We start from the raw sequence: 25,627 nt of genomic DNA on the forward strand, positions 1-25,627 counted from the left end.
TAACAACTTTTCCACATGTTAAATAGTTTTCAAAAACATGACTTCTAATGACTGTATAGTATTTCATGGTATGACACGCCATAATTTATTTAACCATTCTCCCAATGTGGGACATTTTCATTATTATAAGTAATGCTGTGATGAATAAAAGTCTAAATCAATTTTACCATATTTGGGCAATATATTTGATAACTAATTATCTGAAGTAACAAATATGGCCTATAAATAATGCCCATAGGCCATATATAGGAAGAGGGAGATAGCAAAATAACTTCAAAGTTTAAAAGACCTAATTTACCTTTATTTTGATGAACTAGATAATAAAAACATCAATTTATAAATGAACATAAAGTGGTTCCAACAAGGCAATAACCCATAAATGGATCAACAGTTTTTCTACATGAGAATTCAATTTCTTTATTCATTCAACCAGTATTTATTGAGTGTCTACTAAGTGCCAGGCATTGCTTTATAGCTAGAGATTGAGCAATAAGTAATATAAAGTCCCTGGCTGCTTGGAGCTTACAATCTAGTAGGGGGGACGGACTATAAATAAATAATGTGATTTCAGATAGTAAAAGATAAAAGTCAAAGGAGGAAGAAATGGTTGATCATTTAGGAGTGGGTGGTCACAAGTGAACACCAGTGCTTCCTATTATTACCCTTAGGATAAAATCCAAGTTCCTTTACTCAGCCTATGAACACCCTATCAAATCTGGGACTCTTCTCTCTGACCAAATTTAGCTTTTTCATGGCCCTGTCCTCCTCATCACTCCACCCCAACTCCCATGAGCCTGCTCTCTTACCCGAGGGTCTTGCATAATTCTCCCCCAAGCCTGCATTCCCTCTCTCACCCCCCACCCCACTTCTCTGCTCCCCTCCCCCTCAAGGTAGGCAAGTACTGCCACTCTCATTCACTTGGCTTTTCCTGGTTTTCCAGATCTCGGCCTATGCAGCTCCAGGAAAGCTGCTCTGGGATTTCCTTAAACTCGGTCAAGCGCCACTGCTGTTATCCCAGGTTACTGTGCACTTCCTCTATCATGGTGTTATCGTTCCAGCCACTGTGTTACACACTTTGTTTATATTCTGTCTCTCACAGTAGGCTGTAAGTTTAACAAGATCAGGAACCAAAATGTTCTCATTCCCCATTATCCTTCCCCACCCATATGCATTTCAGTGCATGATACTGTTTCTAGCAGAGTAGATACCAAACAAGTATTTCCTTAATAATCAAGAATCAATGATCTGATCTGCTCAGAGGACATGACTTGTGGTGCCCTCAAACCAGAACACAGCTGAAGTGACCATGGCCTCGATGAAGAACTATGTGACTATGATCCAGGCAAGGCAATTAGCTCGATAGCATAAACCAAGTAACAGGTTGGGCAGATTAGGATATAAGGGAGGCAGAGGCTGAATATCATACTAAGGAATTTGGATTTTATCCTGAAGGTAAAGTAGAATAATGACATAATCTACTTTTTAGAATATTTTTGGAACAAAAGTGAAGGTGGGCTGGAAAAGGAGAAAAACTAGAGACAGGTGAGAAGTTAGATACTGAAAACTTCCAGAATAAAATTAAGGAAGGCCTGAATTTGGGGGTGGGGATTAGGAGGGGAAGCATAGAGATAAAAAGAGATGGCCTTAGGAGGGTGCACTGGAGAGGGTTCCGTGGTCTGTGCGGTGGAGGGAGCCACGGAAGGACAGACTCCCTCCTAACCGCCCGGCCTGACCAGGAGAGCATCCTACACATACTCCAAAGTCTTCCTCCCAGGACCTTCGCCACCACTCGCAACGTACAAATTTGGAAATTCTACAACTAAATAACCATTCCGCAGATCTCTTTCCTGTATGGCTTCCTTTAAAAATTTTAAAACCGGGCCTACGGTTTTCAACGTATTAAACTGTTTCACACGACACATCAGGCCCAGAACTTTCCTTACACAAGCAGAGACTTGGGGTGGAAGGCGCAGGGGCTAAGGGGGGGGGGGGGGGGGGGGGAATGAACCCTAGCTTTTGAAGATATCACCTATTTTTCAGTTTGCCTGGAGTTGGCCACAGAATTCCCTTCGCTTGCAGGCCCAGGGAGCAGCCGGTGGTAGACGGCTGATCCTCAGCCCCTAACCGTCTCCATAAGCTGGTGAATGATACTTTCGTTCCACTGCCCTTCCCAGCCTCTTACCCTTTCCTGCTAGTCATCTCCGACCCGTTTCCACCTTCCCCAAAAGCATTCCTCCGCTTCACCCTTCCCTCCTCCTCACCTCAATCCCTTTCTCCAAACCCCAACGCCAGTGCTTGGAGACAGTAACTAAGGAACCCGAGGATGTGGAACTGCATCTTGGGACAAGTAGTCCCAGCCCAAAGAAAGCAGTGGAAAACTACAATTCCCAGAAGACACTTCCGTTTCCTCCTCTTCCTCAATGAGGCCCCCTCAACTCCACCCCCTTTTAAGACCCTCTTAGCCACGTCCACTCTATGGGAAATGCCTTTTAAAGACAGTTTTAAGTTGTTTAAGTCTATCATCTCTAGGGCTTTCTAGAGGTTAAAGTGAGAAATAGGCCCAAGCAAGAGAGAGAAGAAATGAAGTTCACGAGTGAGTCTGGCATATGGTCAGACAGCCGCTGTGACAACAGTCAGGCATTTGGTGTGGTCGCCTAAGAGGTGGGGCCTGCGGCGGCGGAACCCGGGAACCCCGTGGGCCTGCGCGGCGCTCTTCCTTTCCGATCCGCCATCTGCGGTGAGTGTGTGCTTGTTGGCCGCTCCTCGGCCAGCGGCCTACCGATCTCCCTCTCGTGTGTCCCTAGGTCTAACCCGTCTCTTCCTTTTCCTCCACCTCAGGTGGAGTCGCCGCCAAGATGCAGATTTTCGTGAAAACCCTTACGGGGAAGACCATCACTCTCGAGGTGCGGGCCGGGTGGGGTGAGGGAGCGAAGGCCTGAGTAAGGCCCGGAGGTGGATTCCGGGGCCGGCGCTGCTTTCTGCCCAGAACATGTTTCCGAGTCAGGGTTCTGAGACCTGGCCCTTAATGCAGGGTCGTCTGCAGAGCAGGGGGTCTGGGCCGGTTTTGCAAGGCTGAAGTCTCGGCGTATCGCCTCTAGTGCGGGCCCGGCGACCAAGCAGCACGCCCGCGATGGGACGGGGAAGGTCTCCGGCCGGCCGGGCGCGAGCGAGCACGTGTGGCCCGCTGCCGCCCCCCCTCCCTCCCCGCTGGGCTGAGGCGGTCCTGGGAGGTGGCCTGTGCACCGGGTGAGGGGCCAGCTCTGTTGGGGGAGCTGCAGCCCCCCACCCAGCTCGGTTCGCTCACATTGAATTGAGTGTATATTCTAGTTTTTTACCGTTATCAATACATTTGCGTTTTAAAATTTTAGGTTGAACCCTCGGATACAATAGAAAATGTAAAGGCCAAGATCCAGGATAAGGAAGGCAAGTACTATTTTCTATTACAGAAATATTAACCTCCATAGGCTCAGCCTACCTGTAGGTGCTAGACATACCTGCTCTGGGAGGGGTGGGAAGAGGTCAGGTTGATCAAGTGAAATCTTTTGGAATAGCACGGTGGGCAAACGTTCCTGAGCATGGAGCCACGCCTCAGTGCATGTCATGTATGTGAACTTGGACAAGCTATTTAATTCTTTACACCCATTTCCTCATCTGCAAAATGAAGACTGTATTAACATGTACATATTGAGTATTGTTAATGATTACATGAAGTAAAATTTGTAAACATTTAAAACCGTGCTTGGCCTGCAGTAGACTCTGGAAGCTATTAATATCATTTGATTCAGGATTATTACTTTGTAAATCTTGAGCAGAAAGGCTTTGTTCTGCTCTGACTTAATTTGTTGTGTTGTGTTTTTTTTCTTCATTAGGAATTCCTCCTGATCAGCAAAGACTGATCTTTGCTGGCAAACAACTGGAAGATGGGCGTACTTTGTCTGACTACAACATTCAAAAGGTTTGTTGGAAAGAGCCACCCTTTAAATAAATCTTTAAATTTTTGACACAAAAGTGGGGAGACTAGCATTAGATTAGCAAGATTTCCCAAGTAACTCCACTAACATTTGATTGCTCTAGTTTCTCACATTCTGGGTTTTGCAGATTGCATCCCATGGTGTAATTTAATATGTTCTTTAATGTCCTTGTAAACTAGTTAAGAATCAAGAGACTTTTCCTCCCCAAGACTCACTCTTCTGTGGTATTGTGTACTTCATATTGCATCTAATTAGAAGATGCAGGATGCTAGTTTTCCATTTTTAGTACTGAGCATGACCATTAATTAATGTAATTGTTTTTAAAGCCTGTTTTATGCTTTCTTTGATTAACAGGAGTCCACTCTTCATCTTGTGTTGAGACTTCGTGGTGGTGCTAAGAAAAGGAAGAAGAAGTCCTACACCACTCCCAAGAAGAATAAGCATAAGAGAAAGAAGGTTAAGCTGGCTGTCCTGAAGTACTACAAAGTAAGTCAGTTTATTGAAAATAAGTTTTTGCCTATAGGTTATTAAATTTTATTCACATCTCTGGTTTCAAACACTTTAAAAGTTTTTTTTACCTGTTTGATATATTTTTTCTTTTTTTAAATACATCTATTGATTTCAGAGAGAGAAAAACATCAATGATGAGAGTCATTGATTGGCTGCCTCCTGCCCACCCCCTGGTGGGAATTGAGCCCGAAACCCAGGCATGTGCTCTGACCAAGATCTCAGCTGCTGAGCCGTGCCCACCAGCTTGCTTGATATTTGAATGAGCTTTAGATATTGGGGGGGGGGGGGGGTACCTTTAGCTGCTTGTTCCAAACTAGGGTTGATTTTGAAGTCAGATATGGGTTCAGGTCTTAGCTCAGTCTACCACTTGCAAGACTGGACTTTAATGAGCCCTGAACTTATTTGTTGTAATTACTGATGAGGACCTGGGATGTTTTGGTTTGCTAAAAACTACCATTGTGTGATTAAAAGGTTAAGTATTTTGAGGCACTTAAATTAGATTTCAAAATATGTTGAAGAATTATCTTAACCGCAGGTTTGTACTTTTTAGGTGGATGAGAATGGCAAAATCAGCCGCCTTCGCCGGGAGTGCCCTTCAGATGAGTGTGGCGCTGGAGTCTTTATGGCCAGCCACTTTGACAGGCATTACTGTGGCAAATGTTGTCTGACCTATTGCTTCAACAAACCAGAAGACAAGTAATGGTATATGTGTTAATAAAAGACATGAACTAACATTTAATTGTTGAAGTTTATTCCAGTGATTTTTTTTTTTTAAGCATCAAATTGATGGATCAAATTGATAAACTATACTTTGGCAGATTTCCACTATATTTAATATCAGATGTCTAGATAATAAACCAGTTTGTGTTTCTGTCAGTTTTTTTTACTTCAGCATTATGGACATTTTGGATCAGGTAATTTGTGGTAGGGGCTGCCCTGTGCATCCCAGGAAGATGAGCAGCATCTCGGACCTCTACCCCCATTTCCACAACCAAAAGTGTATCCGGGCACTGCCAAATGCCCCCTGGCTGAGGGAGAACTACCTGGGTGGTTTGGTTGGGATGTTTGCTGTCTGCAGTACAAGGGAATACACTACTGTTCAATGCTGAGTGTGAACTTGGGGAATTAAAACTAATGTTTGCTCGTTAGTCCTGTTGACACTGAAAAATACAGTTTCAAATAGTATTTGGTACCATATCTTGCCCATGGAGCTCAACTCAGAGAAGACTGCTTCTCTTGGTATCACTCGTAAAACATTCACTTAAAGCTTATTAACTCTTAATATTACATTCAATGATATGCCAATAATTCCCTCTTACTGTATTCTTACACCAGGATTTCTAGTTGGAGGCATCCTTAAATTTTTTAAGTTTTCTTATTTTGACAATTGTCTGGGCACTTACTGACCAGTAGTCGTGAATTCTTACCTTCAAATAAAGCAAAACTAGTTGCTCTATAGAAAATAAGACGTTTAATCTTTTACATTTTTAATATTTTAAAATCCTGGGTCCCATGACGTCTTGGCTGGAACTTCCTTTTCTTCAAAACAAACAATTTCATCTCCCACTTTAAATTCTATCTTTTCTTCATCCAAACTGAGACCACAATCCATTCCAGTTTTGATGACTGAAACGTCATCTTTATGGTGTTTCAGTGAGGTTAATGAGCCTTAAAAAAACCCAAAAAAACCCTTAAGGTTCATGTATTCAACAAATAAGTACTTCACCAAGTGCTATGTAGTCTGGTGTTAAAGAGAATTACATTGGAATTATTAGAAATTTTATAATCCTGTCATGTTGAATAATTGGACTAAATACCAGGGAAACCAAAGAAAAATGAAGTTGTAAACAAGATTTGTAGTGGAAAATACTAAATCTACCATTTTAAAGACAGGCTAACACTGCAGAGGATGGGACTGTACTCAGGACTTGGGTGAGATACATCAGGATAAAAGATAGTGCAGGCAAAAAGTGAAAGGATGGAAACAAGTATGATGTAGAGTGGAGGAGACATGACTAGAAAGATAGTCTTAGGAGTTTAGAAAATCAGACTAGGGGACTAACAATCTTGGAGGAATCCTCAGGACTAGTAAAAGGGAACCCAGCAACCTGAAACCAGTTATGAATAAGTAGTGACTTGAATGGGATTATAGGAGTGAAAGATGAACAGACTTCAGCCAGTTACAGAGAATTGTTAGGTTCTGGTGACTGGATATGACACAGAGACAGATTTTGATGTTGCTTACCCTTCCAAATAACATGCCCGTTACGGATTAACTTAAATTTTTTTTGTTTTTCCAATTGTCCCTTTTGGACTCTGCAGCCAGCCACAGGAACTTTTTTCTTCCCTTCTGTTATGGAGAAGGTAGCTAGTATAGAAGCCTCACCTTTAGGAAGAAGAGAACATTCAGTACAGAAAACAAAAGATTCTGAAAAATACATAATTCTGACATTTTGCAAGGTAGACAAACTCATGCACAGAAGTCCTGGTATTTTTTGACTCCACCAACTTTACTTTCCTGACCAATACTAAAAACCAGAAAGTTCTTGGGAAAGAAAATCACAAAAATACAAGTGCTTACCAAAAGAATGAATGAAAGACAAATGGAACTCACTGTTTTGGCTGCATAAAATGCACTAGAAGATGATTGTTGATGGATGATAAATTTATTTAGTACAGTTCCTGTCTGCTCCATGAAAATGTAGTTTTCAATTATCCCTCAATATAATTTCTAGTTTAGATCATCTGTTATTACCTGGCTTATTTTTAATCTTACCACTGGTAATTTATATCTGCATAAGTACTAAATCTGTGATTCAGCTTACTTTTTCACTAAATGAAAATTAAAACAAATTCAAATAATGACATGGTACCATACACTATAATGTACAAATTTCCTAGGGTCAGTGTTATTTGGTACTTGCTTACTACTAGAAACCCTCATGACTCAGTTTTACAAACTTTGCTCAAGAACATACAAGTCACTGTGTGATCAATGTTAAGCAGATCAGGGAAGCCTAAAATAAATCTGTACTGGAGGCCAAAAATACAAATACTGAATTTCATTGAGGAAATATCAGCCAGATCCAAATTAAAGCACATACAACCAAACCACTGGCCTCTACACTTCAAAAATGTCTCCCAGCCGGGCATGGCTCAGCGGCTGAGCATCGGCCTAGGATCCAGGAGATCGCAGTTCGATTCCCCGTCAGGGCACAGGGCACAGGCCCAGGTTGCAGGCTCCATCCCCAGTTGAGAGCGTGCAGGGGGCGGCTGATCAATGACGACTCTTTTCATTGACGTTTCTCTCTCTCCCTCTCCCTCTCTCTGAAATCAATAAAGATGTATTTTTTTTTTAAATGTCATGATCAAAAAGGACTGAAAAATTAAATGTAATCCATAATCCAGGACTGAGGGGAAAATATATACCTATAAAGTCTTTATTGGGACAATGGACAAAATTTGACTATGGACTTTGGTTTAGATAATAGCACTAATGTTAAATTTCCTGAGTTTGACATTTGTTCTATGATTTTATAAGAGAACATCCCTGTGCTTAGGAAATGCAAGTACTTAGTGGCAAACAGACACTATCTCAAATGTACTTTCAAGTGATACAGAAAAAAAAAATTGTGAAATTGTGTGTGTGTGTGGGGGGGTAATAAAGCAAATGGGGCAAAATGTAAATAATTGGTGAATTGGGTAAAGGGTATATGGGAGAGTTCCCTATACTTTTCTTGTAATGTTTCTGGATATTTAAAACTATCATCAAAATAAAAAGTTTTTAGAAAAATGTATATGGGGAGGAAAAAGAACACATAAAATGATTCAGTCATCATAAATTTAGCCTTTAATCTGGCCAAGGGATATGCTAGAAAGAATATTTTAAAAGATTTAATATTTAAATGTAATTTTTCTGCTCATGCTAGATTTCTCTACCAGCTCCAGGACAAAATCAATGGCTCCTTCATGACACATTAATAATCTTTATGCCTCCCACCTCAGTCTAATTTGTATCACAATTAGCTGTTCCTGTCTAAACGTGAGGGCAAGTTCTTAGAGCCTTACTTGCCTTGTATCCTCAGGCCTAAGGGTTGCAGAGGGCAAGTGTTTCTAATACATATGCAGTTACACTGAACTCATGTGTAGCAGTCATTTTTTCTAGAACGCAGGATATGTATTGGAACACTGAATGTACTTTAATAGTAAAATACATTTCCCCTAAATTTTGCTTTCAAGTGTCATTTACAGCACCTAAGATATGAATGTTTACAAGTAACAGTCACTGAACACTCACCTACTGTGTGCTCTTCCACAGTGGAGGGCAATCTGCTGCTCAGTTCCTCCTGCAAATCTTCAACAAGACGGTAAATTATTTTGTGAAGTTTAATTTTTACTCCTTTCTTTGCCGCTGACTGCTGGATAACATTGCCTGCATTCACATTGAAGCCATATATAACACCTGGCAATCAGAAATACAGTTAAGAAAGTAGCACAAATACTGCACTGAACAGTTTGTCTTTTGAACAGAAACTCAAATCTCAATTGTTTTACTTCCTTCCACATAAACTAAAAGCAAGTTGAGATGAGAAATTCTGTAATTTTTTTCTCATGAAAACTAGTAAATTTTCAAATTAATAAAAGGATTATATAAATTCTATTATGGCTTGTTTAATAAGGAAAATTTCTTTATGGTTTAAAAAATCCATTCATTTAAGAAACATTATTTAAGTGCCCATAATGTGTGAGGCAGCATGCTAAACAAAGCTTTGATTTTTATACCAGGGATATAAGAAAGAAAAAAAATTAGGGCTGAAATAGTATTACATTATTTTAACAATTCTATTACAATCTTCTTGTCTACAACTTTTGTGGTTTACTCTTAGGCATTCAGCTGCTCAAAAATACTTAATTGGTGAAGTTCAAGAGTTATTTAAGAAATGACAGAAGTTCTATCTATGAAGCTGAGCATTTTGCCAAAGAACAAATAAAGTTACCTTAGGGAAAAAAACAAAACACTCTTAACTTAAACAAATGAAAGTTAATGCAAACAGCTTAATCAAGAGAACCACCACCACCTTGAAAGTCTTATCATTAAGAAATTATTCAATACACTATCTACATTACACAGTACAGTGCTAGCACTGCAATTTTCAACCTTTTTCATCTCATGGCACACATAAACTAATTACTAAAATTCTGCAGCACAGCAAAAAACATTTTTTGCCATTCTGAAAAAAAAATGGGTGTAATTTTGATTCATTCACAACAGATGACTATTGTGTTGGCCATTGTCATTTTTTGACAACCTAAGGGAAAGAGGTCAGGTATTGCATGTTTTAAAAATTCTTGCAGTACACCAGTTGAAAATTGCTGTGCTAGACCACTCAGTGCCCATAAAATACTTTGAGTTAACCAGCTTTACAGAAAATACCTTTTCACTAGTAGAGGTAGCATCTAATTCTAATCAAGTCAGGTCATTAAGTAGCTCCTTCCTAAATGATTCATTAATCACTCCAGTGTTGGTGCTTTGCTAAGTGACAGACCTAATTAAAGAGACAGTCGTTAAGTCCCCTTTCTGTGTATCAAAAGTTTGACTAATAAACAGTTCTCTTGCCTTCTAGGCATTTAAAACTAAAAGGAGCTTTTTATCTAAGAAAGATGATTTGTAAAATTATCAGTGAACAAGGAAAGTACTTGAATAGGATGATTCCAGTGCTAGGAGCATTCATTAGTCTAAATGAAAGGTACAGAACCAGCCTTGAATTGGATGGGAAACCAGGAGGAGCAGGAAGAGGCGACAGTAGTGGTACTTTCAAAAAAAAGTCAAGAAACACTACTGGGGCTTGAAATTGTTCCCCAATGCTGTAGTACAATGACAAGTGGAGCTACAGCTAAAATATTGCACATCCCACCCACCCTCAATCGGTAGTGGGAACTTGACTGCAACAGGAAGTGTGATCCTGATGGGGCAAATGTCAGGTCTGACAAGCCAAGCAACAAAGGACAGAAGGAAATGGTTCAGTGTGGTCTAGGAAACACAGTTAAATAGGAAATGGAATCCTTACCATTAAATGCTTCAGCAAGGTTAACATCATTTTCACTAATATCACCCACACCAAAATGTACTAATTCAAGTTCACACTCATGTGAAGCATCGTAGGTATCCATAATGTTCAAAATGGCCTCAACGGAACCATCAACATCACCTAAATGCAGAAAGTTTCAAATGATTAGTGTCAGGGGTTAGGCATGAACAGATACAAAAATGATGATAATCTATTTAAAACTACAACAGGAATGGCATTTACCACTAAGTCCACTTTATTTATGTTTAACATTATAAATATCTACTTAATTTAAAAAGTAGATATTTATAATGAACCAAATGTACATTTATAACAAAATCAGAAAGAAAAATGTTTACCAAGAAAATCTCCCCCAGAGGGAGGAGAAAAGGGTGAAAGAGATTAAAAAGTACAAACTTCCAGTTACAAAATAAGTAAGTCAGTCAAGCCCAACCAGTGTGGCTCAATGGTTGAGCACTGACCTAGAAACCAAGAGGTCATGGTTGGATTCCTGGTCAGGGCACAAGCCTGGGTTGCAGGTTCGATTCAGGGGGTCCATTCAGGAGGCAGCCATTCGATGTTTCTCTCTCACATCGGTGTTTCTCTCTCTCTCTCCCTCTCTCTCTAAAATTAATAAAAACATATTTTAAAAAGTTCTCAATACAAGGAAAAAACCCTGTAAATAAATATGGTGATGGACGTTAAGTAGACTTGCTGCAGTGAACATTTCACAATATATACAATATCAAATCATTATGTTGTACATTTGAAACTAATATAACACGTCAATTATACCTCAATAAAAATAAAAGTCTCCCTCAAAATACGGAGATACTTTTGGCTTAAATTTATTTGTTTTTAAATATATCTTTATTGATTTCAGAGAGAGGAAAGCGGAGGGAGAGAGAGAGATAGAAACATCAGTGATGAGAGTGTCATTGATCGGCTGCCTTCTGCAAGCCCCTGACTGGGGATCGAGCCAGCAACCCAGGCATGTGCCCTGACGGGGAATTGAACCTCGATCGCCTGGATCCTAGGTCGACGCTCAACCGCTGAACCACGCCTGGCCGGGCTTGGCTTAAATTTAATAGCTCAAATTAATTGTGAGAATGAAGAAATACATATATTCCAAAAATGAGTTGTTAAGTAAAATCTTTAAAAAGTCACCTTTAATAATTATAGGAAGCATATTTGAATCTCTTTCTACTTTCTCTTTTGGCTTTAAGAATTTTTGTTCTTTTTTTTCTTGGTACTTTATAAATGATCTCTCCTTCCAGTGCAAAGTGCCATACTGCTCCCGGGCTTTCCGATGTGCTTCTTGGTGTTCCTTTCGCTTTTCTTCTAATATTTTTAGATCCTCTTTATTTTTCTCCTGTTCCTGCTCATACTTCCTCCAATCAACAACTTCACGTGCCCTTGGCTTTACAGGGAAAAAAAATAGGTAATATTTACCTAAAAGCTTTGTTTTTTCTCCACTATGAAATTAGTTTAACTCATATGAAACCACTAATTTTATAAGTTTCAAAAAACTTATAAAACTTTAATTTGGAGGCTTTGTATATAATTGAACTTATTTACTTTAAAAATCCTATCTCAAAGTTTTAAAAATTCTATAGCCAAATTCTAAAAAGGAACTACTGGCCCCCTTACAGCCCCTTATAGTCTAGAATGGCTAACATTAGTTAATAATAAGTTAATATTAATATGCTCATTTGGTATAACATTATAGATTGATTAAAATCATTATGTCATATTCAACATATAGGAATTAAGCTTGATATACCTCAGATTCTACTTCAAGAATTTCATCTCCTGCAGAAGGGAGGTCTTTCCAGCCTATAATTCCCACTGGCATGCTGGGGCAGGCCTCATTAATTGTTTCTCCATTTTCATCAAACATTAAGCGCACTTTTGCCCAACTCTTTCCAGCAACCAGAATCGAGCCTTTTCTCAAAGTTCCTCTTTGAATTATTGCTGTAGTAACAGGACTAAAATAAAAATAAAGGTATTTATTCTTGATGTCATAATCAGGACGTAATAGTACTTTCTTAAGTAAAGATTTTTTTCCCATTTTTTAAAAAAATATGTTTTTATTGATTTTAGACAGAGAGGAAGGGAGAGGGAGAGAGAGAAAGAGAAGAATCACTGTGAGAGAGAAGCATCAATTGGCTGCCTCCTGCACACCCCCTACTGGGGATGAAGCCAGCAATTCAGACATGTGCCCTGACCTGGAATCGAACCTGCGACCTTTTGGTGCCTGGGATGAGGCTCAATCAACTGAGCGACACCGGCCAGGGTGAGCAAAGATATCTTTATAAGACTTAAAAATATATAATATGCACACATAGTGTAAATTTCACCACCTCTCAATTTCTCAAGCAGTTTTTCATATTATAAAAACATTTCTTCACAACTGTTAAAAGGTGGAAGCAACCTAAATGTCCATCAATGGAAGAATAAATAAAGAAAATGCAGTAGATACATACAACGGAATATTACGCAATCTTAAAAACAAAAGGAAATCCTGTCACATGTTACAACATGGATGAACCTCAAGGTCATTTATGTAAGTGAAATAAGCCAGTCAAAGAACAAATACCAAATGATCCCATTCATGAAGTATCTAAAGTAGTCAAAATCATATAAATAGAAAATGGAAAAGTAGCTGCCAAGGGCTGGGGAACAGGGAGGAAAATTAGTGTTTCATGGGTATAGAGTTGCAGTTCTACAAGATGAAAAAATTCTAGATTCTATTGCACAACAATGTGAATATACTTAATAGTACTGAACTGTACTCTTAAAAATGGTTAAGATGGGAAATTTAATGTTACTTTTCTTTACCATAATAAAAAAACACATTTCTTATAAAGTTATGGTAGTAGAGGATACAGATAGCTGAGTGCTCTGACAGAATCTTAATCCCCTTTGTTTAATTTGTTAAGCAGTGAGAAGACTTCTTTTGCTGATAGGGAGGAAAATTAAGGACAAGAACACCAGTCCAAAGACCTTCCCATATGTTATATCAATGGGTAAGGACATAAAGAATTTAGAAACCCTAAAATGCAACAACTCCTATTTTATTCCAACTTATGTTAGTCTGTGAGGCTTTACCAGTTCAGTTACATCAGGGGGAAAAAATCAAACAAACTGAATGCTTAAGTCATCTAAATATGACTACTAGGTGTATACAGACAGTAGTTATGGTCTACTAATAACTGCATTTTTGTGTTCTCTGTGCTAGTGCAATAAAATACTTTTCAAAAAATGCTTTGAAAATATTGTTTATGACTAACCATAACATGCAATAAAAATAACAATTATTATTGATCAATTCACAAAATCAATGGAACAAAATTATTAAAAAGCAAGCATTTTAATAGTCCTACCCTCTTCCTTTGTCTGTGAAGGATTCTATTACTGTTCCTTCCACTGGACCAGTGGGGTCTGCTTTCAATTCTAATATTTCTGCAAGAGCAATTGTTGCCTCTGCCAAAGCCATCAGATTATCCCCCTTTAACAACAAAAAAAAGTTGTTAATATACATTAATATTATCTGTAAATGTAAATACCAGGGTCAGAAAGCCAAATGATCCTTGACAATTATATTATATTTTTCTCTTTAAGCATTAAAAGCATAATTATGCAACCGGATGGAGGAAGGAAGGAAGGAAGGAAGGAAGGAAGGAAGGAAGGAAGGAAGGAAGGAAGGAAGGAAGGAAGGAAGGAAGGAAGGAAGGAAGGAAGGAAGGAAGGAAGGAAGAGAGGGAGGGAGGGAGGGAGGGAGGGAGGGAGGGAGGGAGGGAGGGAGGGAAGGACAAGCAAGAAAACTGATCCAGGGACAGATCTAGCAAGGAACAGTGGCTATTTTTTTTCAAGGATGTCCATTAGTGGTGCTTGTTAATATCCTTTCATAAACATGTGCTTCATTCATTCTCTCTGTCCCCTCCATCTGTCTGTGTGTTCTCTTCCTCTAACTTTCTTTACAATGGCACTTCACATTGAAGTTCTATCCAATATGAAGCTTGCACATCTATTTTTCCATTTGATCCACTGTAACTACCCAGCTGTGCAAACGTAAAAGATCACTTCACCTCCCTGGATCTCCTTTCCTCAAATGAAGGGCTAGATTACATGACTCTTTCAGCTTTCATGATCTATGTTTACTATGCTTTCTAGGGCTCCAAGAACACGTGCAGCTGATTAACTGGTGATGGAGCAGGAACTGATGGGCAAGGCATTATTTCATTCTCCATGTCAGCTAAGAGACTGCTCACCCATCTACTTATTCCTAGTATTTATTCCAATGTACAAAATGCTGCCCTGAAAAACAATGCTGGGGTTGTTTCTTTGCATAATGTAGGCCTCTATATCTGCCTTGAAAAAGGAGGCCTCACCTATTACTTCCCTGCCCCTTTCTACCAACTCCCTCCCTTCCCTAGGAATCACCTGGGCCGTGTCTCCAGATGTGTCTAAGCAGCTTTACATCTATCTACTCAGCTGATGGTTTGGGGGCAGAAAAGGCAGCCATGTCTTCAAATGCTTTCATCTTGCCATTTGGCTTTCAGAGTGGAATAGCAACCGAGGTACAGTGGAAAGATAACAATGTAAGGAGGCATTTTATGAAGTCCAGAGAAAAAGAGGCATGGTTTTACTATTAAAGGAGGCTTAATTTCTAAGCATCTTGGAGGTAACATAGCTAGGAAAAGTAAAGATAAAATGAGGCTTAATTGAAGGAATGTGGTCAAATACAATACTGTCTCTCAGTGAATGATCAGGAAAAAAAAAAGTCTGTATAATGAATAAACTATGGAATATGATAAGAATGGACAAAAAAGCAAAGTGTTACTTAGCAGCAACCTGCACAGGATAAGAGAATTGGAAAATGCTGTCACAAAGCAGGTACTGAGCTTCCTTGGTATTTTTCAACCAGAAAAAAATAACCGATAATTTAAAAGAAAACAGAATTCATTACAAAAATAATTTTAAACTTATAGTAATTTAATTAATAGAAACACTAAAGTCAATCACTTACAAACTGAACCCAATGTTTCCCCTTTGATTAATGAAATTTTTTTGTTTAAATCTTTCTTAAATTCCCCAAGACCTTTATAGTTTTCACTATAAAAACAAATACTTTCTATTATGAACTGGATTTAATTTCTGCTTAAAACAGTCTTTAGCCTACTAATACCTTATCCGTACATCATTCACCATTTATTCTCCTCATTCTGAGTATCTCATAATAAGGAAAACATTAGGTTTAGGCCCCATTACCCACTGATCAGCTATGTAAACCTGGATTGGTGACTGACCTTTCTGAGCCTATTTTCTAACCTGCCAAACCAGGATGATACCAGCTTTGCCTAGTACCCATAGAATTCTTAAACAGCAACAGAAATTATGTATGTCTAAATGTTCTTTCCTCGTCTATGCATTTACCGTAAGGGCAGAGACATGCACTGCTTGTACATCGCCTCCATAATCTTCACACACCACATCGTAAGCTAGCAGTTCTTTTTTCACTTTTTCAGGATCAGCCTCAGCTTTGTCACATTTGTTGATGGCAAGGACAATAGGTACTGAAAGAGACGAAGTTGAGAAGAGTGCAAATGATGACACCTTCAATTCCAGGGATTCACAATGAAGACACCAACCTTTTCTGGCCTGTAATGAGTGGTTTTCCTGCCACTCTATAGGTCTTAGTTTTTATGTTGTAAGAAGAAAGAATCTGACTAAATCAGTGATTCTCATAATTTTTTGTTTTCTTACCAACAAACTAGGGGAGTATGACGCGCTGCATCAGGTACATTTTCTCAAGAAAACAGTATTTTTCTCAGTGGGTATAGGATCACATGAGAATAAAAATGAATGTGCAGAGTATGTGTGTGTGTTACAATTTTTAAGTAGAGAAACAAGGGAGAAAATAGCCAAATAACTTTCCAAGTTTCAATTTTATACCTCTGCCCAAATAACAATTTATCTAAGAATATGAGAGGAAAGTTTCTCTTTAGAGAAGAAGTCAAGACGATAAATGAACAAGGAACAACAGAATTAGAAAATCATCACTTCGCAACTTCTAATGAATTTAGGGGTTTGTTATTTTCACTTTACTTTTATATCTACTTAAAATTTCCATGATATAAAGTTATTAAAAAAGTTATCTGAGCCTGGCCAGTGTTGCTCAGTGGTTGAGTGTCAACTATGAAGCAAGGCCACCGGTTCAATTCCCAGTCAGGGCACATGCCCAGGTTGCAGGCTTCATTTTTAGTATGGCGTTTGCAGGAAGCAACCAATCGATGTTTCTCTCTCATCGATGTTCCTCTCTCTCTCCTTCTCTCTTCCTCTCTTTGAAATCAATAAAGACATATTTAATAATTAAAAAAACTTATCTGAGACTATTAGTCTCACTATGCCAGATAAACAGTAGAGAAAGGACTGCACTTGTGATCACAAGTCCTAAATTGAATCCTGCTACACTCTTCTTAGTAGTTACGTCTATGGGAAAACAATTTGACTGTCTTTGAACCTTATTTGTAAAAACAGGTATAATCATCCCGTGACTGCCATGAAGATTAAATGAGTTACGTGTCCACTGCCCCAGAACAGTGACTCCTGTAAGCCAGCCACAGCCACACAGTACCTTGAGCATCTTTGGCATGCTGAATAGATTCTACCGTTTGTTTCATCACTCCATCATCTGCAGCTACAACCAGGATGACAATGTCGGTAACCTGAGCGCCCCTGGCCCTCATTGCTGAGAAAGCAGCATGTCCCGGAGTATCGAGGAAGGTTATCTTCTCCCCAGAAGGCAGAGAGACTGTGGAAATGGAAACCCAAGAACACTGAGGACTCAAACGTGTACTTCCTGCCATGAAGAAATTCATGTGGCATCAAAATTCTTCAAATAATTTTATTCCTTCCATTAATCTTACTCAGAACAATGTGGATCACCATTTCACAAGAAATGATAACATACCAGTGAGACCTGCTGGGTTTTCTTTGCATGTAATAATTTCAAACTAAAATGCTTCATATTTCTAGAATATAACTACTTTCATAACTGCACCAACTTATAGCTATTCTGGAGAGAGATACACTGACAGTTATAGAGGCAGCCACCCCTGTGTTAGCAAACATCAGCTGCGCTACTGCCTTGAGCAACAAAAGCAATTTCACATATGCAATTAGTAGCTCAGGATTTGAGTCCAAAAGCCTGGGTTTAAATCCTGGCTTTGCCACTTACTAGCTGTGTACCTTGACCAAGCAGCTTAACTTAAACAAGTCACAACCTCCTTACCTGTAAGTAGGAATATTAATACCTACCTAATGATGTTGTTTTGAAGATTAAAAAGATAAAGTATATTAGGTGCTCAGCAGAGTGCTGGAAACACGCTAGGTGCTCAGTAAATGGTAGCTATTATTTAATTATTATCACAACTTAGCACTGAAGAATTTAAGCTCATTGAACCAAACTAAGAATGGGCTAGAATAAAAGGGTAATATAATTTTCTTCTTATAGAATGTACAAAATAACCTTTATTAACAACATGCTCTACATTTCATCAAACCAACGGCTTTAATCTTTAGCCTTCCCCTTTACTCAGAATTTGTGTATTTAATACCATGACACTAGGTTTCGGAAAAGAATGTATGGAGTTCCCAAGCATACTGTAAGGCAATCTGAGTCCATACCAAGAAAGGCACCAATGTGCTGAGTGATGCCTCCAGCTTCCATTGCGGCCACTTGAGTTTTTCGCAGTTTGTCAAGTAACGTCGTTTTCCCATGATCAACATGGCCCATTATGGTAACTACTGGGGACCTTGAAGTTAATAAAGCTGGATCTGCCTGGGGCCTACAATGAACAGCGAAGGAGTTTCATTTCTTAAACATCAGAACAGTTTACAGCCAGTGAACTGATTTGCAGTTATCTCTGTGAACTACCATTAATGATAAAACCCAACATTCAGCTTTGACTAGACATAAGTATTTTTCTCTTCTATACATACAATGACTTAGGACAAAATACATGACTACCCACCTACAGTTGTGATCTTCATAACAACAAGCAGAACTGAATAAACATTTTTAAAATTCAGGATCAATACACCTACTTGGAAAATTAGGAAAAATAACCCTTAGAGTTTTATAATAACCTGATTATACAGATGCTTTAAGCACTTCAAAGAAAAGTTTAACATTATTTAAATTGCAAAAGAGCCCGGTCGGGCATGGCTCAGCGGTTGAGCGTCGACCTAGGATCTAGGCGATGAGGGTTTGATTCCCGGTCAGGGCACTTGCCCAGGTTGCGGGCTGCAGCAGATCAATGACTCTCTCATCATTGATGTTTCTCTCTCTCTCTCTTCCTCTCCTTTCCCCTTTCTGAAATCAATAAAGATATATTTAAAAAAAAAATTGCAAAAGAAATTTTAAGGTAACTCCATTAAAAAGTGTGAGTAGCCCGGCCAGCGTGGCTCAGCGGTTGAGCATTGACCCAGGATCCCAGAGATCACGGTTCAGTTCCACTCCTGGTCAGCGCACATGCCCGGGTTGCGGGCTTGATCCCCAGTACGGGGCGTGCAGGAGGCAGCCGATCAATGACTCTCTCATCATTGATGCTTCTATCTCTCTCTCTCCCTCTCCCTTCCTCTCTCTGAAATCAATAAAGATATATATTTTTTTAAAAGTGTGAATAAAACTATGTGGTTTCCTTCCCCTAATACACATGGTTATGTTTTACCTTCTCACAGCATCTTTATTTTCTCTGACTTTGTCTTGTTTTAATTTGCTCCATTTTAACTTCATCCCTGCCTTCTTTATTACTTCTTTGATCCAGACATCATCCAAATGCGAGTCTGCTTCTAGTGAATCTATGTCTATAGCAGTGTTCATTAAAGCTTCATATATATAATCTAGGTGGAATAAGATAAAGCCGTTTAGGATCATGAAATTAAATCTTCTGAAGGTGACCTCCATTAACAAATGTCCATATAAACAGTACACACAATCTGAGAAATAACTATATAAGCTGTTTCTCTAATGTTAACAAATCACAAGGAAGTCGAAAAGAAAATGATCTTTAAAATATGATGCATTTATATAAACTGAAATTTCTGCATATTCATAAACATTTGGAATATTGATATACCTTGTGAACCACCTGAACCATCAGTAAAACATTAAATTGCATGTTGTATACATTTAGTATTGAGTAGTTTATCATAGTCTAGTTGTTTGAAAACTTGTAGTTAATATATGTCATGGATATAAAAACTGTATATATACATTTTTTGTATATATACAGTCGATTCTGGTTATTTGCAGTAGTTATATTCTATAAAACTTTCACGAATACTAAATTAGCAAATATTAAACCATTGCTCTGATGGGAAATACAGGGTTAAGTTCCTTTAACCTCTAGTCACAAAATTTTCATTAGCCAATCAATACATACCTTGTTTTAAGTGTTTTGGTTTAAAGATACCTTATTTAATGTACTATATTGTTGATTCATTAACTCTGAACTCACAGCCAACAGCTCTATAACTAATACCAGAACAAAGCTGATCTAGCACATGTATTTTCTCTGTATGGCACATTCAGCCTTCCTGCAGTGAGTAGCTCTAAACAGTACTTCAGCACTATGGTTAGGGGCCATTTTAAACAGCAAAATCGCCCAGCCAGGCGTGGCTCAGCGGTGGAATGTCGACCTAGGATCCAGGCGATCAGGGTTCGATTCCCAGTCAGGGCACATGCCCGGGTTGTGGGCTCGATCAATGACTCTCTCATCATTGATGTTTCTGTCTCTCTAGGGCTCGATCAACGACTCTCTCATCATTGATGTTTCTGCCTCTCCTTTCCTCTCTCTGAAATCAATAAAGATATATTTAAAAAAAAACAAACAGCAAAATCACCAACAAAAAGCAGAGGAAGGCAAAATACGTGGCACTAAATAAACCACAACAATGACACTTGTTTACAGCATGAGAGCTGAAACAAGAAGGCAGAATGTTACCTCGTTGAACCTCAGCTAGGAATGTGTGATTAGGCAACTCAAAATTTTCACCCCTCTGTACGTGTTCGGGGGCAACAAATACATTTTAGAGAATTTGCCAACACAGAATCCCCAAAGAATGAGAATCAGCTGTATGTACACACACACACACAGTGCCTCAGCATGCACACACACTCTATTTATCTATCTATTTAGGGTATCCAAAAAGTCTTAAAATATATGAAAAATATTTACTTGTTACTTTTCTTCATCTTATTTTTAATGTGCTTTGTTTTTGCTTTTTTTATCCAGGGGAGAGCAGGAACGCAGTCCCCCACTACCACAAATTATACAGTTGAATTTCCCACATTTGGGGAAACCTCAGGGGTCAGCACATCCAGAGTACAATGGATAAGCCTCACCCTGGGAAAGCCACCTTCATGATCATGGTATTTCCCCTGCCAGGTAAGTATTAATGTGCTTTGTTTTAATTTCAGTCATAGTTCCCTGTGGATGACAAATAAATGTACCTGTTATGATAATGAAATACATAGTTTTATGTTTCCAGACTTTCAGTTACCTTATAAATATATTTTGAAAGAAAGATATAAAATAAAATCAACCTCAAATAAGCAAAACATTACACTAAAAGAACATCCTACTCAGTAATGTGCTGGTAAATGTTTATTCACAAGGTTCTCCAAAAAAAAAATTATCTGATTTATGGGATTTCCTAATTTCTATGGTGCAAATAACAATTCTTGAGAAATAATTTAGTCTGTGAGTAAGAAAATCATGGCCTCTGGAGCCAAAATCCCTGGGTTCAAATCCTGGCTCCACCACATGCCAGGTGTGAAATCCTGGGCAATTATGTATCGTCTCTATTCTTCAGTTTCTCAACCTAAAAATGGGGTAATAATCATACCTACCTCTAGTGCATTGTGAGAATTACAGAGTTAATAAGTATAAAGTACTGGTACATAGTAACAGTTCAATAAATATGAGTTACGAATTTTAATTATTTCTTTTTTCCAAGACTCTGCTTCACTTGTCACTTTATTTTGCTACAATCACAGGCTATTTCTTGTTTATTAAATTTTAATGTCAGTCTATAATGAAAACTCAACAATCCTAAATTGGTAATAAATACATCAATGGTGCAATGAAGGAATGAAAAAATGACAATGATGCTATATATTTATAAATAAAAACAGTATTATTAAAAGTTGTAGATAATACCATGAATATTTTTTTGCTGGCACTACGAATATTATCAGAATTAGTAAAAGAAGGAAATCATAAAATTAAGGAAAAACAAAGGGAAAGTAAATGAATACAAATATGGTCCTTCCTTCCAAAATCATTCTTTGGACTTAATCTAATATCCCACAAAATTTCTGAGAAAGAAAGGTTAGTTCAGATAAGAAAATAATTTCCACTTTGATTAGAAGCAAAATGTTGGATAATTATATTTGGCAAAGAGCCAAGAAATGAATTACAGTATGTGACTTAAAGTGAAAAATACTGGAGTGACGTAACTTTTTACACTGCCAGTCTAATTTTCATACTTGAATGCCTTAGTCTCATTAGAAATAAGATACCAGGTATTCCACATTCCCATAATTTTCCTTATAAAATTTTGTGGCTCACCTATATCCTTTCCCATTGCTCTGGCCAGCTCCTCAACAGTCATTCCAATCCATACCTCCACCTCCTTTTTAGATTTTGTTGGAGCTAACTGAGATTTCCGTGGCCTTTGTTCCTATTAAAATTCAGAACACGAGAAATAAAAAAAAGCTTTTAAGTGACAATATATATTTATTCTGGAATATCTACCACCATCACAGCATCTATTTCTACCAATTAACACTCCCATAAGCATGTAAATCTCAGACTAAAATAAAAAATCCTGCATCCTTGCCTGGCCGGAGTGGCTCTGTGGTTGAGCATCAACCTATGATCCAGGAGATTGAGGTTTGATTCCTGGTCAGGGCACATGCCTGGGTTGCAGGCTCAATCCCTAGTAGGGGGCGTGCAAGAGGCAGCCAATCAATGACTCTCATCATTGATGTTTCTCTCTCTCTCTCTCTCTCTTTCTCCCTTCTTCTCTCTGAAATCAATAAAGACATTATAAAAATAAATCCTGCATCTTTAATTCACTGCTATACACCAATTTCCAAGTAATCAAATTCATCAGCATTTTTAAACAACTAACTAGAATTTCCCTTCTTCACAAAGATTTATTGCCTGGAGCATAGTGTTATGGAATAAAGATTCTGTAAATGATAAAATACTCAAAATGGACTTCGGCTCATGGCTCTAGGCACTTTCATTTCAGACCAAATAATACAGTAATGCTAGAAATCTATAACTACCTTCTTTAAAAAAATCTTTATTGTTGAAAATATTACAGATATCCCCCTTTTTCCCCCCACTGATCCCCTCCACCCTGCACCTGACCCCTATAGCTACCTTCTTTGTTACTAGAAGCCTATATTGAGATAAAGCAGCCCCAAAGAAGGTATCTGTTTGCCAGGGCCTGGTGTACGGCTGAGCTGTCCACACTGGGTAAGCAGATGAAAACACATGCCTCCATTGTGCTAATGTTCTTCTTTGACCTAGGCTGTGCAGCTGTCTACAAACAGTGTGAAATCGAAGCAAGTTGTCCAACTTCAGCATCTTCTGGTTCATGTTTCTCCTAAAAAAAAAAGTTTTAAAGTAATATTTTGGTTGATATTTAAATCAAGTTAGCCGATATTAATTGGATATCTACTACAGGCAAAGCAAGTACTAGAGTTACAATGAATAAAACTGGGTTCCTGTCCCTGAAATAGCTCACAGTCTAGTCAGAGTTGGGATTCCATACTAACTACTCTCTAAACATTAAGTATTATTATTAAGGTTCCTACTATGATAGAACTGAAATACAATAACAAACTTTAAAAGGGCTCTTTTTTCACTCTTGAAAAAGATCAACTAAACATATTAAAAGTAGAGGGATTTTCTAAAATGCAAATCTGAACTCATCAGCTCTCTGTTAAACACCCACCAACGGCCCCCTCATTAATTACCAGTTTAATGTACAACTTAAAAACATGCTATATAAGAATTCATTATGTGCCCCTCTGCTAACCTCACTTCATCTCTTACACTCTTACAATCCTCTCATTCCTACCTCCCAGCCTTTTGTTACTCTTACCCACCTGTAATCTCTAACAGTTTGTCATGTTCTTTTATTTATTGACTTTAGAGAGAGGGAGAGAGAGAAAACAAACAAACAAAACAAACAAAAATCTATTTGTTGTTCCACTTATTTATGCATTCATTGTTTGCTTCTTGTATGTGCCCTGACCTTATATTGAACCCACAACCTTGACGTATTGGAACAATGCTCTAACCAACTGAACTACCCAGCCAGGGCCTGTCATCTCATTTTGAATCTTTGCATAAACTCCTTCTAACTGGAATTGTCTTTCAACGCTCACCATTTTTCCTTCTCCCCCCTCCTCCCAAAGATGCTATAGAGAGTGAAGAAGGCACCCAATAAGTATCTATTAAACAATGCCTTTTGAATATCATTCTTGGAATGAAAGAAGTTTATTGAGAGAATAGTGCAACAGAACTCAACTTAGTAACACAGTTCTTTTTTTCCTGAGTCTTCTATTTCTTCTGCTTCCAAGAATGCACTTCTAAATCTGTGCTTTTCAGTTTTTAAGGGGAGGAACAACTAAAATAATGTACGGATTACGTTTCCTCCTTAGCAAACATTTCCTGAGCACCAGCTTCTATGCAGTGTGTTCTAGGTTGTTGTTGATTCAAAGTTTAATAAGCCAGAGTCTCTCCCTTCAGAGTTCACTGTCTTTAAAGGGTTCCAATATAATGATTCTCAGGCACCCAAGAATGGCACATTTAAAACATCTTATTTAGGGCCCAGCCAGGCGTGGCTAAGCGGTTGAGCATGGACTTAGGATCCAGGAGATAGAAGTTCGATTCCTGGTCAAGGCACATGCCCGGTTGCGGGCTCGAACCCCAGCTGGGGGTGTCCAATGACGACTTTCTCATCATTGATGTTTCTATCTCTCTCTCTCTCTCTCCCTTTCTCTCTCTGAAATCAATAAATATATATTTTTTAAAAAATAATAAAAATAAAAAATCTTATTTAGGTACAAGTCCCTGGACCAAGAACTAAAGAGTGCTTAGAAAGCATGGGACTCTTTGGGGGGAAAAAATAATTTTAATGAGTCTAAAACCAGACTTGGCAAAGACCCACATTAACGGAGTAGAAGGAAGATTAACCAAATCTCCTACATGGAGATTAACCAAAGCACAGATATTTAATTAAGGCTGGAATTAGGAAACCGCATTGGGGGCAATAGTCCAAATATCAAAACTGGAAGGAACCTTACTTGCTACCTAATTCCAAGCCTCTCATTTTACAATAAAGGAAAACGGAGCCCAGAGAGCTCAAACAAACAAGCAACAAACAAACGTCTCCAATGTCATACCGCTAGTTAATGGCAGCGAGCACTAGAACTCAGGCTTTCTGACAGCCAATTCGGTGTTCTTTCGCCGCTAGGAAATGCATGGAATCGGGAAAGGATGTTGTTAATATGTAGTTGCACTGGTGGACACGTCTGAATGTAACCGTTGGAAGCCTTGGAACTTATCTGAAAGGTAAAAAGAAGTCACTGTAGAAAAAGTACGGATCTGGCTGGGGTGGTTTCGCCTCGAACCCGAGCGCAGAAATCTCTGGGCACAGGGAGGCCGGGGCCGGGGGGCCGCACTCGCCGCGGCGCCCCTGGCCGCATACCGCCTTGGTAAGCCTGAAAGTAGGGTCATGCAGGGAATAAATGCGTCGTGGAAAAGCGATGTTCATGATCCGTGCCACTGACACTGTAGGGCAAACACTATACGCCACCCGGGGCGCCCGGCTGAGGGACCCCACTCACTTGGCTCCTGCATAAGGCCGGAGGGTCTGGATTCTGAGCCTGGGCAGAGATCACCTTCCGGACCCGGGAGACCTGACTGCCCGTCAGTCCGTCACCCAAACGGTCCCCGCCGCGCTTCCGGTGCCGCCGGAAGTGGT

The 25,627-nt window shown here is 38.9% G+C and overlaps 3 protein-coding genes across 5 annotated transcripts in view; 1 reads left to right on the plus strand and 2 right to left on the minus strand.

The window, feature by feature from the left end:
- The window catches only part of CLHC1 (clathrin heavy chain linker domain containing 1), a 39,704-nt gene extending 37,417 nt beyond the window's left edge, over window positions 1–2,287 (minus strand). For both annotated transcript variants that reach the window (XM_081156406.1, XM_081156405.1), the window contains exon 1: window positions 2,183–2,287. The gene's annotated coding sequence lies outside the window, so the exon portion shown is untranslated. The remainder of the gene's footprint in view (window positions 1–2,182) is intronic.
- Window positions 2,288–2,716: 429 nt separating this feature from the next.
- Window positions 2,717–5,220, plus strand: RPS27A (ribosomal protein S27a). The gene is made up of 5 exons (XM_081156648.1): window positions 2,717–2,903; window positions 3,369–3,423; window positions 3,870–3,955; window positions 4,326–4,457; window positions 5,032–5,220. The coding sequence occupies exons 1-5, from the start codon at window positions 2,856–2,858 to the stop codon at window positions 5,179–5,181; spliced, it is 471 nt and encodes a 156-aa protein (XP_081012774.1). The 5' UTR covers window positions 2,717–2,855; the 3' UTR covers window positions 5,182–5,220.
- Window positions 5,110–25,608, minus strand: MTIF2 (mitochondrial translational initiation factor 2). Of its 2 annotated transcripts, none has more exons than XM_081156647.1 (15): window positions 25,491–25,608; window positions 25,047–25,208; window positions 23,132–23,239; window positions 22,192–22,303; window positions 19,288–19,459; window positions 18,242–18,402; window positions 17,190–17,366; window positions 15,989–16,128; window positions 13,936–14,060; window positions 12,333–12,537; window positions 11,717–11,969; window positions 10,550–10,690; window positions 8,779–8,943; window positions 6,727–6,867; window positions 5,110–6,149 (listed from the first exon to the last, which is right to left on the minus strand). In XM_081156647.1, exons 3-15 carry the CDS (start codon window positions 23,135–23,137, stop codon window positions 5,977–5,979), a joined length of 1,971 nt encoding a protein of 656 aa, XP_081012773.1. In that variant the 5' UTR covers window positions 23,138–23,239; window positions 25,047–25,208; window positions 25,491–25,608; the 3' UTR covers window positions 5,110–5,976. The 2 variants fall into 2 exon arrangements, with proteins under 2 accessions (XP_081012773.1, XP_081012772.1); XM_081156646.1 differs by having other exon boundaries at window positions 23,014–23,239.
- Between the last annotated feature and the right edge of the window lie 19 nt (window positions 25,609–25,627).

This window comes from Miniopterus schreibersii (genome assembly GCF_964146895.1).
Source record: "Miniopterus schreibersii genome assembly, chromosome: 13".
NCBI lineage: Eukaryota > Metazoa > Chordata > Mammalia > Chiroptera > Miniopteridae > Miniopterus > Miniopterus schreibersii.

Coding starts and splice junctions, on each gene's coding strand:
- MTIF2 (XM_081156646.1), bottom strand. CDS start 23,232: ATGAACCAGAAGATGCTGAAGTTGGACAACTTGCTTCGATTTCACACT. Junction 14,061..15,988: donor TGCATGTCTCTGCCCTTACG/GTAAATGCATAG, acceptor TTGTTGTTAAAG/GGGGATAATCTGATGGCTTT. Junction 12,538..13,935: donor TTCACAGACAAAGGAAGAGG/GTAGGACTATTA, acceptor TTTTTATTTTAG/TCCTGTTACTACAGCAATAA.
- RPS27A (XM_081156648.1), top strand. CDS start 2,856: ATGCAGATTTTCGTGAAAACCCTTACGGGGAAGACCATCACTCTCGAG. Junction 2,904..3,368: donor GGAAGACCATCACTCTCGAG/GTGCGGGCCGGG, acceptor TTAAAATTTTAG/GTTGAACCCTCGGATACAAT. Junction 3,424..3,869: donor CAAGATCCAGGATAAGGAAG/GCAAGTACTATT, acceptor TTTCTTCATTAG/GAATTCCTCCTGATCAGCAA.